General features: G+C 43.2%; 1 protein-coding gene across 2 annotated transcripts in view; it reads left to right on the top strand.

Moving 5' to 3' along the window:
- Positions 1–5594: 5594 nt before the first annotated feature.
- The window catches only part of EP300 (E1A binding protein p300), a 65901-nt gene continuing 54828 nt past the window's right edge, over positions 5595–16667 (top strand). For both annotated transcript variants that reach the window (XM_043440049.1, XM_043440048.1), the window contains exon 1: positions 5595–6946. In XM_043440049.1, the coding sequence (XP_043295984.1) occupies positions 6853–6946 (94 nt within the window). In that variant the 5' untranslated portion in view covers positions 5595–6852. The remainder of the gene's footprint in view (positions 6947–16667) is intronic.

The following is a 16667-nucleotide window of genomic DNA, read 5'->3' as shown; positions in this document are numbered from 1 at the left end:
AGAGACATGTTAGATTTCTGGATCAGGAAGATCCCCTGGAGAAGGAAATGGCAACCCACTCCAGTATTCTGGCCTGGAGAATCCCACAGACAGAGGAGCCTGGTGGGCTACAGACCATGGGGCCACAAGAGTTGGACACAACTTAGTGACTAAATCACCACTTGAGTTAGGAGCTAGGGAGAGAGAAATGGACCATTTGGTCACCGTTCTCACTATCACAGGGAAAGACCAACAAGGACTGTAACAGTGTGTAATGTGGAGCAATTCAGAAGTGTAGGATACTGGCCATGGAGGCCCTGGGAGGAGTCAGTAACTTGGACTCAGGGACTGGGGAGGACTTTGGTGGAAACGTGCATGTAAGCTGAGATCTGAAGGGTGAATTGGCAATTAGGTGGAGAAAAGGGATGAGGGTGATGAGTGTTTCAGACAGAAGGAATATTTGTATGACTGTCCCAGGCACAGAGAAACCACAGCACGAACAGAACAGAAATAATTCCACTTGGCTGCAAGGAGGGAAGTTGAAAGGAATAAGACAGGTGGGCAAGAGCCATTTCTTGAACACGAAACTTTACCCTCACGATAAAGAGGAACTATTGAAGGCTTTTGAAAAAACACTTTTGGGCTCTGATGTCACACACCACAGAAATTCATATTGCAGAATGAAAGCTCTCACTCCGACACTGGTAACAGTTGGGTGCATATTCACTCCCATTATTATGATTAATAACATTTGTAAAAATAGAGCCATTCTTTACCTGCTATCTTATCATTTTCTCCCTGTCTTTAGTAATATGGATATATTTCTACAGTAGTACGTATCTACCTACTAGTTTTTAAATGACCACGTAATATCCCATCATTGTAAGGCTGTTTGATTGCTTTGTATTGTGGTAAAAATAAAATAAAATAAAATAAAAATATATATATATATATGTATGTATATTCCCTGGTTGCTCAGTTGGTAAAGAATCTGCCTGCAGTGCAGGAGACCCAGTTTGATTCCTGGGTCAGAAAGATCCGCTAGAGAAGGGATAGGCTACCCACTCCAGTATTCTTGGGCTTCAATTGTGGCTCAGCTGGTAAAGAATCCGCCTGCAATGAGGGAGACCTGGGTTCGATCCTGGGGTTAGGAAGATCCCCTGGAGAAGGGAAAGGCTACCCACTCCAGTATTCTGGCCTGGAGAGGTCCATGGACTGTACAGACCACAGGGTCACAAAGAGTACAGTTGGACTTGACTGAGTGACTTTCACTTTCACTTTCTCCATCCCCCCTCCTCCCAGTCCCTGGCAATCGCCATTCTGCTTTCTGTCTTTATGCATTTGACTGCTCCAGGTACTTTATATAAGTGGAAACATACCCGTAGTGTTTTGTTTTGCTTTTTAAAACATTCACATGAAAGTGAAAGTGAAGTCGCTCAGTCGTGTCCGACTCTTTGCGACCCCGTGGACTGTAGCCCACCAGGCTCCTCCGTCCATGGGATTCTCCAGGCAAGAATACTGGAATGGGTTGCCATTTCCTTCTCCAGGGGATCTTCCCCACCTAGGGATCGAACCCAGGTCTCCCGCATTGCGGGCAGACGCTTTAACCTCTGAGTCACCAGGGAAGCCCCATTCACATTCACACAGAGACAGGCAATTGGTTTGTTTCCCCTTTTTGGGTGAGGGACATTCTCTTCTCTGTGTACTTGTATAATACATCCTAGAGATACTGGAATTTTCAAAGTCTGTAAACATTTGGTACGAATGTAAACATTTGTATCATGCTCTATCCCCACTAACAGTGTATGAAAGCCCCAATTCTCCACATCCTGGCCAACTGTTGTTATTTAGTTGTTAACTTGTGTCCGACTCTGTGACCCCATGGACTGTAGCCCACCAGGCTTCTCTGTCCATGAAATTTCCCAGGCAAGAATATAGAGTGGGTTGCCATTTCCTCCTCCAGGGGAGCCTCCTGACCCAGGGATCAAATCCATGTGTTCTGTGTCTCTTGCACTTCAGGCAGATTCTTTACCTCTGAGACACCAGGGAAGCCCATCCTTGCCAAAATCGGCTATCAAAAAAAATTTTTTTAAGAACAGATCTTATTAAATGTGTGATATAAAAAATATGTTCTTGCAAATGTGGACAACATTTTACATATAGTATATCAATCAATAATTCCTTGTGATGGGTACACAGTCACTTTCACCACCCCGTGCACATTCACATTTGCAGGAGCAACCCAAGTTCGTGAACTGTTTTTCCCTTGATGACAAGTGCTTTGGAAAAAACTTTGTTGAGGCCGCACCTGTAAGAGTCCGCTTTAATTTTTGTGAATAGGTGATACTTGCATGTGGTTCAACATCCTCGATTTGGAAGATAATTCAGGAAGTAGTATTCATAGGGCTTGATGACTTGGTGTGAGGAAGAAGGAACAGGGAAGAAGACTATGTGGATTCATGGATGGTGCCCAGATATCCATCCACAAATAGAGGGATAGTGGGGTTATTTGTAGGAATAGGAAACAAAAAACAAAAGATATAGATCCTGGGGAAAGGGGGCAGGGATGAACTAAGGCTACAGTGCCGGTGGGTCATAGGGGTAGCATCTCGACCAGATGCAACTGATGGATACACCCTGCAGTAATACCTATCTCCTCCTATTCTTGTGCCCATTATCTATGTGTGTTTGTGCTCAGTCATGTCCAATTCTTTGCGGCCCCACGGACCGTAGCCCACCAGCCTCCTCTGTCCATGGAATTCTCCAGGCAAGAATACTGGAGTGGGTTGCCATTTCCTCCTCAAGGAGATCTTCCCGACCCAGGGATTGAACCCTTGTCTCCTGCATCTCCTGCACTGGCAGGTGGATTCTTTACCACTGAATAGTGGAGTGAGTGGAGTGAAGTCGCTCAGTCGTGTCCGACTCTTTGTGACCCCATGGACTGTAGCCTACCAGGATCCTCTCAGTCCATGGGATTTTTACCACTTTACCACTGAGCCACCTGGGAATCCCCAATATCTAGATGTCTGCTTTCGGCAATCAGGGCATCTGGAAAGCTGAATTAGTGATCAGAAGGTTTCAAGGTGAACCGAGAATGTCTTAAAAGGAGTTAGATGACCCTGTTAGACATTTCCTTCTGACTATGGAGAAGTGAGTGTGGTAGCTGAGGAGTGATCGCCAGGCCTGACATGCAGGCCTAATCACCTTACATGCAGTGATCTCATTTTCATTCTACCAGCAACTTTCTGAATTAGGTAAGACCTCTTCCCTTTTAGAAGGAACGACCAGAAACAACTAAGGTGTACTGAGTACTGGCTGTATGTCAGGCACTGTGACAAACATTATTCATAAATTATCATGTTTAGTCTGTGAAACAGTAAAGTAAGTCTAATCAAGAAGTCCATTTTACCAACGAGGAACCAAATCACATAGCTGCCAAGTGACAGAGTCAGAATTTAAACCCAGTCCTAACTGACTTCTTACCTTCCCGTCTCTACTGTCTAGCGTGTGTCCCCCACTCTCCCACCACCCAGCTACCAGCAGGCAATTTCTTCTTTATGAATGTACTCTTCATTTACATGTAAATTTTCATTTGATTAGGCTAGATATAATCCAAGCTGAAGATTCAATCCCGTGTTTTTGAAAACATGTGCAGTTTTCACCCTGATCGCATTTTGTGTGATAAAATTCCTCCAGTCACTCGAAACATGGCTGACTTCAGCGTCAGACTCAGGGTGAAGACCCAGAGGAGTCAATTGCCTGGAAAGAAGGGCATTGAATCAGAATTCCTGGTTTATAGCAGAGCCTTCCCTTTGCCAGGTCCATGGTCCCTGACTACTCTGCAGAATTTTCCCCTGAGATGTTTCACAAGATATTCTCTGATAGGTGTTCTATACCTAGTCCCATGGTATTTGGGGCTAGGTGGGCCAGGGATGTTTGAATGCTGTTTAGCTTCAAGCTGCACCGTCTGCAAACAAGGCAAATCTTTCCCCCAAAGTCATGAACTCCTAAAAAAAAAAATCAGATGAGAAACCTCTCAGGAGGAAATGATGGGCAAAATATCCAGGTGTTGTGGATATTTTTCCCCTCTGTCCTCTTTACTGTGAACTCGGGTATAAACTACTAAAGAGAACTGAATTATTCCTGAAGGCCAGTTCTGACTTTAGCCCAAGAAGGTGAATCCATCCTATAACAACTTTAAAGTAAGTTGGTACTGCCCTTTCAATTTGCCTTTCTGCTGCTGCTGCTGTCACTTTAGTTGTGTGCCTTTCTACTGCAGTCTGGGGTAAATTAGGCCTGAAGTCACAGGACAGACTTCATCCCTGTTGGCAACCTGAGTTACTTCATTAAGATGTTCACTTCTAGGTTCTTATTTATTCTAGTCATTCATTTAAAAGGCAATAAACAACATTTACAAAAATCAAAGTAAACTTGACAGTAAGGAAACATCAACTAAGAAGCATGAGATCTGAAACATGTTTTAAAAGTTTTTAACTATCTCCATAGAAACTGGTTTAGGGCTTTCTTTGGGGAGACCTTGCCATCAATTTACCCAAGGCCAAACACAGAGAAATCCTGTAACCTGTAGGATTGAACGAATGCTGGGAAGGCCTTCCTCTGCAAAACTGCTGTCACACACACATTTTATTTATATTCAAGCGTTTTCGTCCATCATTTCCCCCATAATTACATTATCTTTAAAGCACTGCCTAAACATGGTGTTTTTTGTGTTTTTTTTTTTTAAAAAAAAGCTGTTTTATTGAGAGCGGATTAAAAGAAACACCCTAAAATGTCATCAGGTCTTGGATGCGTTCAGAAAAATAATTCAAGGCTCCTTCGGTGAGAGTGCCGCCTGGTAGGGGCATGTGTACACGTGGTGGGCAAGAAATGAGTTTAGTAGATCTGGTCTTAAAACATCTTCCCACTACTGTTATTTTTGTTTCCTGATTATCAAAATAAAATATGTTCATTGTCAAAAAATGTAACATTAAAAGAAAAAGGAAACAACTCGTAGTTGGTGTGATTTTTGGAAGGGAGCCCTGGGAAAGCGACGGGGAGGAACTATCTGTGGCCTGGAATATTGGGCGGCGGGGTATCCCTGCCTAATAAATTCAACAGGGTTGGAAGACTGGCTTCCCAAGGGGCCCCGGGCGCAGTGCCATCCCCAAGGCGCTCCTCTTCGGCCACCTGTGTGGCGACATGTCGCCTTCCCTGAGTAGCTACGCGGCCCCGTCACACCCCCACCCAGTTCCCACCGATCTCCTACGCAAAGACCCAACCCAGGCACCTTCCCCCGTAAGTGTCCACCGACTGAAAATAGATCCCAAGCCCGCCCCTGACCCCCCCCCACCCGCCTCCAAATCCTCCCCTTTAAAGGGAGCCACCGGGTGACGCCGGGGGAGTTTGCGGAAGCGCCAACCGCGTTGGGCCCTTGGGCGGATCCCGTGATTGACCCGGCCCCGCCCCCCGGCTCCTCTTCCCCCATTGTGTGAGCGGCTCGGGCCCAGGCCCCGCCCCCTGCCACCTCCCTCCGGAGGCCCAACCCCTCCCCTTTTTTTCACCCCCCCGCGCCTTGGCTCATTTCCGGCCGCCGCTGCTACCGCTAGCCTGTAAGGAGGATTCGGCAGAGGGAAGAAACAACAGCCGCCATCTTGTTTGTGTGCTAGGCTTGGGGGGGAGAGAGGGCGAGAGGGAGCGGGCGAGAGTGGGCAAGCGGGACGCCGGGCTGAGTGCGAACTGCGGGAGCTAGACTGCGGAGGGGAGCTGGGCCGGAGAGAGGCGGCAGGGGGCCGAGACAGTGGCAGGGGGCCCGGGGCGCACGGGCTGAGGCGACCCCCAGCCCCCTCCCGCCCGCACACACCCCCACCGCGGCCCGAGAGCCGGGCCGGCGTCGACGCCTAAGGGGGGACCATTACATAACCCCGCGCCCCGCGGCGCCTTCGCCCGCCGTCGAGGGCGGCCCCGAGCGGAGCCCGGGGGGCGGGCGCTCCCGGCACCTGGCCGCTGAGGGTGGGGGCCGTAGCGGCGGCCGTATTTATTTATTTTTTCGCGGGAGGGGAGGGCGAAGGAAGAGAGAGCGCGGCGCGAGAGGAAGCCGCCTGCGCCGCTCGCCAGAAGCGGGGCCTCCTCGGTGGGCTCGGCGTCGGCGCGGGCAGGCGGCGCTGCTCAGCCCGGCCCCCCTCGGCCCTCTGGGCCGGCGAGCTCCGCGCCCGGCGTCCTCGCCGCGCCTCCGCCGTGCGATGTGAAGCGGTGGCGCCAGCCTGGCTCTCGGCTCGGGCGAGCTCTTTGCGGCCATTAGGGGCCGGTGCGGCGGCGGCGCGGAGCGCGGCGGCAAGAGGAGGAGGAGGAGGGTTCGGAGGGTGGGGGCTCAGGTCCGGGAGGGGGCACCGGGAGGAGGTGAGTGTCTCTTGTCGCCTCCTCCTCTCCCCGCTTTTCGCCCCCGCCTCCTTGTGGCGATGAGAAGGAGGAGGACAGCGCCGAGGAGGAAGAAGCTGATGGCGGCGGCGGAGCTCCGAGAGACCTCGGCTGGGCAGGGGCCGGCCGTGGCGGGCCGGGGACTGCGCCTCTAGAGTCGCGAGTTCTTGGGGATTCGCCGCAGCGGACGCGCTCGGCGCATTTGTGTGCCTGTGCCCTCCTCCGGGCCTGAGCCCAGGCCCGGCCCCTCGCACTTGCCCCTACCTTTTCTATCGAGTCCACATCCCTCTTCAGCCACCGCGATCCGGCGGAGAGAAAAAGGAACTTCCCCCCACCCCCTTCGGGGGCCGGCGGAGCCCCCTAAGCCCACCCCCAGGATCCGGGCGGGGACCCCGGGCTGAAGAAGAGATTTCCCGAGGATTCTCCTTTTCCTCGCCCGTATCTCCGAAAGAATTAAAAATGGCCGAGAATGTCGTGGAACCGGGGCCGCCTTCAGCCAAGCGGCCTAAACTCTCATCTCCGGCCCTCTCGGCGTCCGCCAGCGATGGCACAGGTTAGTCTCGGGAGCCTTGGCTTTCCACCTCCTCCTCAATCTTTTCTGCTCGCTGCACCTTTATTCGTCCATATTTTCTTCTTCTCTCTTCCTAGTTCTCTGCCTCTTGATTGATTTTAAAGGTGTTTGAATGAGCTGATCGAAGGCGTCCAGTAGCCCAACCATTTTCTTTGCTTCCTAAACATTCGTTGCCACACTGTGTCATATCGATGTGTGTTCTGGAATTAGGGCTCTTGAGTGGTGCTGTAGAAATGGCCTTTATTGTCGTTATCATGCAGTTTAATTTTGGAAATGCTAGTGCGTTTGAGTGTAAGAGCTTTTTTTTTTTTGCACTTTTAGTTGTAATTTGTGGTTAAGTGAGGAATTGTGAATTCTTTCTTCCTGATCGTTACTTGTCCTGTTTCCTCTACTTTCTACTACTCTTCAAGAATTCCTTTTTGCATAAGATTTTCTGTTGAGGATGAAGGTGTGAAAATTCTTGGTTTTACTTGTTTGTGTGTGTATGAGATCCAGGATTTCAGGCTTGATGTGAAGTTAAACGTCAAACCTGAAATTTGGTATGAATTATTTTACTAACCATTCCTAGCTCCCTCCGCCCCCTTATTTGCTTTAAAAATCAATATGGAGCGCAGTTCATTTTCTCTCTCTGATTTCTTTGGTGCCAGACCAAAATGTCTGAAATTCTGGGGTTTTAGGTTCGGAGAGAGCAGAGGCATTTTCTTTGCAGTTTGTAGTTACTTTCTCTTTGGGAAGAGTTGGGGGGTTAACTGATTCTATGGAGTTATGTACTTGGAAATCAAGACTAGAAATTAAGAGAGTCCCAGTTAAGAACTGCCCACTGATCATACAAGAATTTAAAATGTGTGTTAAGTTTTGTATTTGTGGGTTTTGTGTTTTTACACTTTAAACAGTGTGTGGGGATCCAGATTGCAGTTTAAAAAACTTCAAATTTTTTACTTCACTCAGTTGTGCACCAGCCTTTTGTCAAGAGAAATTCAAGGAGACTTGTATCATTCCCTTCTTACCGTGAGTTTAGTGCTATCCTGATGGGCACCAACCTTCTCTTTTGCTGTCATAGTTGTTTGAGGTGCCAGGATAATGAAGACGAAGAATGGCTGGCCATCTGACAGTCTACAAGATGTTCCCCTTTACTACGGAGCATCTCTTTAACACCCTGAGAAAACAGGCTCAACGTCATCCCTCCATCTGCCAGTGATAGTGCATAATGGAGTTAAATGTACCCTTTGAGTTTGTAGAGAACTTGTAAAGCATGGTTTTAAGTAGGTTTCCTCTCAGTGGGTGAAAATGTAAGGATACGGCAAAATGCTTTGGATTCTTTGCTTTTATAAGATGTATCATGAGTTTAAGATAACCTGCAAAGATTGAGGATTTTTGCAGAGTTCCTCTGCTTCGGGCTTGTAACATTGACAGTGCATGAACTTTGATCTGTCCTCATTCCTTGAAGTTTCTGTAGTCTTCCGGGATATTTTTTTTTAAGGGATTTTTTTTAAACCTGTTTTTTTCCTCAGAATTCATACACACATCGAGTATCGTATTCCTTTGCGCTTGTTAAAATGTCGCTCGGGAGGACTTTCAGATTACCTTTAGACTCATTGTCCACCTGTAGATTTTTGTGTTGTTTCTTTAGTTTTTGTGTACTGTGGTAGTTTTTGCTCTATAGTTTTTGTGTAATATGGTAATAGATTTGAGTTAGCCAGGGACTGGGGATATTGTAAAGAAAACTTTTTACCTGTACTATTTTGCCAATTCCTCATTTAAGCAGTTTAGTCTTGGGAGTAATGCAAAGCCTGAAAGGGAGACTGTGCTCTGTTGTTCAGATACTTCTGTTCAGGTTGATCTGTGTACTTGGTAACTTTAACTTCTTTTGGTAGTGTTTCACCTGACTTAAACACAGAAACTGATTTGCTACTTGAAATACCAGTGAATAATTGTAAGAGTACTAAATGTATCAAGTAGGTTTTTATATAAAAATCCTCAACATTGAGATTTAACTCAGTATTAAGAGTTTATCTTACTTTTCTCTAAATTTTGTAGTGAAGATTGATTTTTGTACCCCCACCCCGCTTAAGATTCTATCTAATCCAGGAATTGTTTGGTTGTCTAATTTTTAATGCTAACCAGTCTGGATTTTTTGACTGGGGCTGGAGGAAGGAGAATGAGCATTAAGAATATACTGTCCTCCTGTGAACTTCACATTGGGCTCCATTGTATTTCTATCGATTGATTGTTTTTGCATCCAGCACGGTGTAGTTTTAGGTTTGCAGGCAACTTTAATAGTAACACTTCACTCTTTAAAACTTTACATTTTAAACTTGCAACTTCTGCATTTTTAGAGTTGCCATCCTAGGTAGTTTTTAAAAGTGAATGTAATAATTCCTCAGTACTTACTGATTGGTTTTATCTAGAACTGTTCAAAATGATCCCCAAATTCTAGACTCCAGAAACTTTTTTTAAATGATTGAGGCTTGCAGTTTTAGTAGTGTATGTGTACCTGCCAAGAGTGTTTGCGTGTGCCAGTTTTATAGGGAAGAAAGTTGGAACCCAATTGGGTTGACGTGCTAAAGCATTATAAAACAAATTAGTGCTTGAATCTCCAAATTTGAACTTCTAAGGTTATCCACTGATGCAGAATGAAAATGACTTATTTAATTCTCAGAGATTCTTCTAAAAAATTTTCCAGGTTGATTATAGTAGCTTGAATTAAGTTAAAGTTTTAGATGTCAAAATGAGGAGAAAGAGAGTTACAGCTTTTGCATCTTTATGTTCCTGTCTCAATATTCGCACACGATCCGTTGAAATTTTTATGTAACTTGGTATGGTTGGATCAGAACTATTTGAGAAATCGAATGATTTTCTGTCCTACCACATCTGCTACCACCCTGCATCATAAAAGTATTTGTAAAAAAATTTGTTTTGGTAAAATTATTGACCAGAGTAGTTAATATGTAAGTCCTGAAAATATTTCTTGAACCTGTTCTGGTAATACCTTGAGTGACGGGAATGATGGGGATGTTAGGTTGCCTTCGTTGCTCACTGGACATGTTCTAGCACTGCTTTGTGTACACTTGATGCTGTGTGGACAGAATCTGGAAAGAGGCATAACAGCATGATCTGGTATGTTTGGTAGGATTAAAGCTCCTTCTCGTCTTGATACATTAAGTTTTGTGTATTTTTTTAGTGGCTCTACAGTGTACTCTGTGTCAGAATTGGCTTGGATTTTATGCCTGTTTTCATTTTGAAAGCAAAGGACAGCTATAGCTGCATTGAGCACTAGATTATGGTACGCAAAGGATTTTTTGTGTGTGTGGCAAGGATTTTTTAAGTGTCTGTTTCTTTCTCAGGATACCATTGTCTCTTAGTGGTTTATCATCAAAGAAAATATTTTTGATTGGAGACTGTTTCCTTTTTAGCTTTTACACCTGTGATACTATGTTTTAATTTTATTTTGGGAGCATGAAGGTTTGCTTGAGAGTTCTGCTTCTGAAGTTTTTGAGTTTTGGCTGCTCAGTCCAGCAAAGTATTGCTGATCTTGTGTTAAGTTAAATTGCAAAACATTTTAAGTGCCTTAAACTCTGGCAATTGCTTATTCTTAGGACTTTGTAAGTTCATTTATAGGGCTCCCAGAAAGTTGTCTGTGGTTGATAGTGAGATAAGGTGACGTTTGTTAAGTTGTAAATCTTGTGTGTGTTACAGTAAGGGTTCCCTTTTTCAGCCAGAGTTCATATTCTTTTGCGGAGGTAAGAAATGCATTGCCATGTCCAGTGATTGGATGAAGGGGTGGGAGGAAAGGGTTTCTGCCTTGGTTGCCTTTTGGCATTGTTTTCTGTTTTACTTTGCTTTTGAACCTTCTCCTTTGTCTGTTCTGTAAAACGGAGGGGAATTAAAACAAAAAGTTAAATATTAGTGCATAGTGGGGTTTGTAAGAATAGTAAGCGGTAAATAGAAAAGAAAAAAAAGAGTAGGAAGAATGTTGCAGATACAAGTGGGAGTGTAAAAAGCTTCTTCCTGGTGTATTTACAAAAACAATTCAAGAGTTTTCTGCCAGTTCTTACATCCAACAATTAATGGAAAAATAAGACATCTTGTTTAGTGTGATTTAAATTTTACGGTTGCCTCCTTTGAGAATTTCTGAAGTTTATTTATTTATTTATTTTTTAACTATGGCAGGCGTTAAGAGAAATTAATGGGCAAGCTGAAACTTAAATTATGCCACGTGTAAAATATTTAAAACATTGGCTATTGCAGATTTTTTTTTTTCATTAGATGGATAGTAGTTTTCTTCTGAAATTTTAATGGGAAAATTTTTTATTACTGCTCAGTTCTCAGAAAAGATTTAAGAGAATAAATATTGAGGTTTTAAGGCCTATTCTGAACAATTTGGATATCATTTGTTTTTACATGTAGATCTTTTAAAATAAATTCCCCAAAAGGCAGTTAGGAGTAATTTAGTTGAGAGTGTAAAATTTAAACTACTGGGGGAAAAAGTAAAATTTAAACCACTGGGAAAGTGAGTGGTTGAGAGAATGGGTTTTAGAGTCCAACTAGTGGAGTTCAAATCCCGGACATGCCTTTATTAACTGTGAACTTTAGGCCAGTTACTTAATCTGTCTGTCTCAGCTTCCTCACTTGTAGTACTCAATGTGTAGGATTGTGGTGAGGAATAAATGAGAGTTCTCTTTATTAAATGCTTAGAATAGAGACTTCCCTGGTGGGCCACTGGCTAAGACTCCGTGGTCCCAGTGCAGGCAGCCTGGGTTCGATCCCTGGTTGAGGAACTAGACCCTACATGCTGCAACTCAGACTAGGCACAGCCAAATAACTAAATGAAATAAATAAATATTAAAAATGCTTAGGATGGTGCTTGCTGTAATATAGTATGAGCTCATTAAGTGTTAAGTGTTTTTAACCTTACTGCTAAATATACCCCCAAAAAGCAGTGCTAGGTATATTTTTTAATGGATATACAGATAGGTTGGCTGAAGATAAAACCAAATGCATGAAGTTGAGAGAGTAGTCTTAAAAGTAAGACTTAATGGTGCAGAGTTAGCCTATACATCATCTACTCAAATGTGAAGTTTTTTGAGAATATAAGAATATGGCAGCAGAGATTATGAGTGTGTATATATATACTGTCACATATTGAAGGCAATTAAGAAAGCAGATTGTTCTTACTGGAAATGCTCAAGGTAAGAATGTCTTTTTTTCTAAAAAATTGTGTGGTTGAGCATTATTTTTTATTTATCTGGGTCTTAAAACTTTCTTAAAGGAGGAGGAAGAAAAGTAGAAGGAGCAGGGTACAGCTTTTCAGTATTTTTGGCCACACTCAATAAGCAATACATTTTATGTGGAGAACCAGAGACCCTGTCTCAGCAAGTGAACAAACAGTACTTATCCTGCTTACCCTTACTTCTTGTGATCTACTTGATATTTTCTGTTTTTTATTTTTTTAAAAAAGTGGTGGTTGTGATCCACTACATTGATTTCATGACCCACTATGGCTTGTGGCTCATGACTAGTATTTGAAAAATACTAGTTTAAAAGAGTTGACAGGCTGCCAGTTAGTTGTCCTGTGTTGGACTAACATTTTCTGTGTGCTGGGCATTTATCCTCAGAATGAGGAATATTGTGGTAATCCAGAACATCATGGACCCCTCGGTTTGCAGATTAGGGAAGGAGAACAACGTTTGAGTCCAATGGGGCCAGTATTGTATTTGGGAAGTACAGTGTACAGTGGGAGAAACGGGGTTACCTAACCTGTAGCTACTGTTGCTCTGGTGGCTGTCTTTGAAGAAACTGGAATCTGATCTTGGGATTTGAAGGATAGACAGGGTTGCTAAGAGTGAGCCCAGGTTGAGGAGAAGAGTCTGGTCTGTCAGGGAATCTATGCATTTCATCTAGTTGGGGGAGAGCAAGAAATATAGCTGCATAGGTTAGCAAGGGGCCAGTCATACAGGACTTATCTGGCGTTACTGCTTACTGGAGTTTAGACTTTCCATTTTAGCTTTTTTAAATGGATAGACAGAATTGTACCTTAGAGTCTAAGGCTTAGATGATTGACAAATGAGGAATGGTTTGGAAAGGAAAAGGAGAAAATAGGGAGACCAACGAGATAACTGTTTCAGAATTCCAGCTGTGATTAGAGTGGCCTGGATTAGTAGATGAAAAGAAGTGAGGTTTGAGGGGGCATGGGTGATCAGCAGAGCTTGGTGATTAATTAGATGTCAGGATATTGCCAGAGAGGGAAATTCCCAGATTTCAAGTTTGGGCAGCAGGATTGATGAGGATGTCATTTACTGAGACAGCAAGCATAGGAAGAGATGTGTGTGGATATGGATGGGGGAGGGGTTTTGATGAGTTAAGTTTTGCACATTTTGAAGTTGTGCAATTCTCCTGAATTGAGTAGTCATTATTTTCATTTGAAGAACCTTTCATTTCAGCTAACAAACATTGACTGCCTACCAAGTTACAAATGTTCGCACATAAAGACAAAGCAAGATGCAGTCTGGTCTCAAAGCCTTTAGTATCTGGTGGAATTGGTATACGTATCTACACAGTTTTCCCGTAAGTTATACTCTGATACAAGTTGTTAAAATGGGTTAGATGAAGGCAGAGGATAGGGATTACTTCTTTCTTGACATGTACACACTGCTATATTTATTATTTGTTTTTGGCCACACTGGGTCTCTGTTGCTGCAGGCAGGCTTTCTCATTGCAGGGAGCAGGGGCTTCTCTTGTTGGGAAACACAGGCTCTAGGTGCATGGGCTCAGGAGTTGCTACTTGCTGGCTCTAGGTTGAGTGGGCTTCAGTAGTTGGGGCTCACAGGCTCAGTAATTGCAGCATGGGGGCTTAGTTGCTCCAAGGCATGAGGAATATTCCTAGACCAGGGATCAAACTTGTGTCCCCTGCATTGGCAGGTGAATTCTTACCCACTGTGCCACCAGGTAAATCCAGGGATTATTTATGACAAAATGGATTTGAAGTATTAGGGGGAAACTTCATAGAGGAAATGTATATTTGAATAAGGGTAGGAGAGCATGACCTACCTTTTCTTAGAAGTAGGGAAAGTTGGGAATTTCCTGGCGGTCCAGTGGTTAGGACTCCTGCGCACTTTCACTGTCGAGGGCTTGGGTTCAGTCTCTCAGCAGGGAACTAAGATCTTGCAAACTGCATGAGGCAGTAAAAAAAAAAACCAAGAAGTAGGCGAAGTTGGAATGGTATTTCAGGTGGAACAAACATAAGTAGTTTATATGTGACAGGAACACAGACTATGTGGTGGAATGTTTTCGTAGGAGACAGATGGAAAAGGATGTTAGGGTCCTATTTTGAAAAAGATAAATATGAATAGTGACATGGTCAGGGAAAGAGTAGTTCTAGTGACCTTGCACAGAATCGGTAGCAGCGACTGAACCTAATGGCTGAAAGACCTAGGATTTGTCATTTGTCTCTTGGACATACACATACCTTTTGTCTTTGAGGGTTTTGGTAAGTTGTAATTACCAAAGTGAATTGTTTATTTTCTTAAGATCCAAATTTTGTTACCACTTGTTTGTCATACATGTAGAAAATACAGCTGATTAAAAAAGTCAAGCTCCTCTTTTTCTTTACAGATGTACAATTTCTAGGAGGCTTTTTTTTTTTTTTTTTTAAAGAAAAAGGTATGAAAGCTTCTCTATGAGCTCCTTAGGCATTCCCTTGAAACAAACTCCAATTAGGCAAACAAACCCAGCCCTCAGAGCAAAGCTTCTCCCAAGACGTTACTGTGCTCAAAATCAAGACGTGATCAGTGGTGGTTAAGTTAGCATGCCGTTTAGGCTTAATATAAACATGTAATTGAGTTGATTGGGAAAGTGGGTATTTATTGAAATGAAAATAATAGAGTCCTCATCTTTTTAATTTCACGCCGAGAAATATCATAAATGTGTTAGTGTTAAGAATAAAACTTTAGGTCAGTCACTTCCCAAAATAGAGGTACACCTTTTGATGTCATGGTTGCAAGACTGTTAAGAATGCATATTTTGAAAATTAATATGTGCTTTTGCCTGTTGGCTTTCGAAATTCAGCACCAGCCAACATGCATAGCTGTGTGATCTGTAAAACTTAATATTGATTGTCGTCTTTTATCAAACTTGTATAACTTACAGATGTTTCATGAAGTATTAGAAGTCTTATCTGTCTTTCCAGTGTGGATATTTCTTTTTTTTTTAATATAGTTTTTGGCTGTGCTGGGTCTTTGTTTCTGCAAGGGCTTTTCTCTAGCTGCACTGTGCAGGCTCCTCGTTGCAGTGACTTCTTGTTGCAGAGTCGGGCTCTAGGGTGCACGCACATGGGCTTCCGCACTTGTGGTGCTCGGGCTCTGGAGCACAGGCTCAGTAGTCGCAGTGTGTGGGCTTAGTTGTGGGATCTTCCCAGATCAGGGATTGAACCTATGTCTCCTGTGTTGGCAGGCAGGTTCTTTACCACTGAGCCACCACAGAACCCCCACTGTGGATATTTCATTACATTTTTTAGTGTTCCTTTAAATTCAGTATTGTAGTTTTGAGTGTCTGTGATCTTTTCCTTGACAGGTGGGTTTTTATGGTTAGATTAATTCTGCTTCATCTACAGAGTAGTAAAATACTTCTGAATTACAGTACTGAATAGAAGTTATTTATCATGAAGTTTACAAAATTGCCTCGATTTTAAAGGCCAACATTGTGCTTTTTTAAGCACCCAAAACAGCTGAGTTAATTTAAGAATAGAAGTGCCCCAAACCATTAAGGAGAGATCTTTGTGAGATTGATAGTTTCATATCTAGCCAAACTGTTTTCAGAATTATTAAAGTTCTGTAGATTTGACTTTCATCTCCAATCCTTATTTTTTTAAAACCTCAGATCTCTGACCACCTCGTCACTCACCTGGCCCCCCTTCAGTTTGCTGTGGCTCAGTTCCTCTCCACTCTTAACTTGTCCCATTCCTACACGTCCTCTGGCCCCACCACGGGGATGAAAGAAAGGTTTTGAGATCTGGATGGTACATTCATTTAAAGGCACTTTTAATATCACCAGGGAAGTCCTTTAATATCACAGAGAAAGCTAGCTTAAAGGAGTGGATGGATAGATTCTGTCCTTAAGCAGATACTTGCAAATTGACTAGTTTTAGAATACTTTGTACAGGTATTTTGCTAAATGTACACAGCTTAAGAAAACTGAGTTTTTTTTTGAATTCAGCTTACCTGAAGTACAAAAAATAAGCCTGTTTATTCAGCAAATAAAGTTTGAACTTTCTAAATGGGAAAAAAAAAATTAGTGCAAGAAATTCTCTTATGCAGTAGAATTAGATTTTGAGCCAAAATTATTTCAGTTTTGCATCCTAGTTTGTAGCTTTAAACTTTTCTTTATACTCAGACAATCCAGTGTTTGGGATTATATTGTTAGTAACCCTAATTTTGAAAGTTATACTTCAGTTATATATTTCACGGTAGTGAATGTTTGCCCAATTTCTCAGCTAACTATTTATTGTACAAGAGATGATACAGCTAAATCTGCTGTGAGGACCACAGGAATATAGAAGACACCAAGGGTGATGTACAGAATCAGAATGTAAGAATGAAAGGGTGTTTTGACTCAACACTAGTTTCCTACATGTTCAGTCCAAATTTGTTTTTGTTTGAATTGTCAAATTTTTCTTATCCACGGTCCATTGGATAAGCTTAATGTATTA

This window comes from Cervus canadensis, chromosome 21 (genome assembly GCF_019320065.1).
Source record: "Cervus canadensis isolate Bull #8, Minnesota chromosome 21, ASM1932006v1, whole genome shotgun sequence".
Lineage (NCBI taxonomy): Eukaryota > Metazoa > Chordata > Mammalia > Artiodactyla > Cervidae > Cervus > Cervus canadensis.
This window is presented reverse-complemented; position numbering and strand designations above follow the sequence as displayed.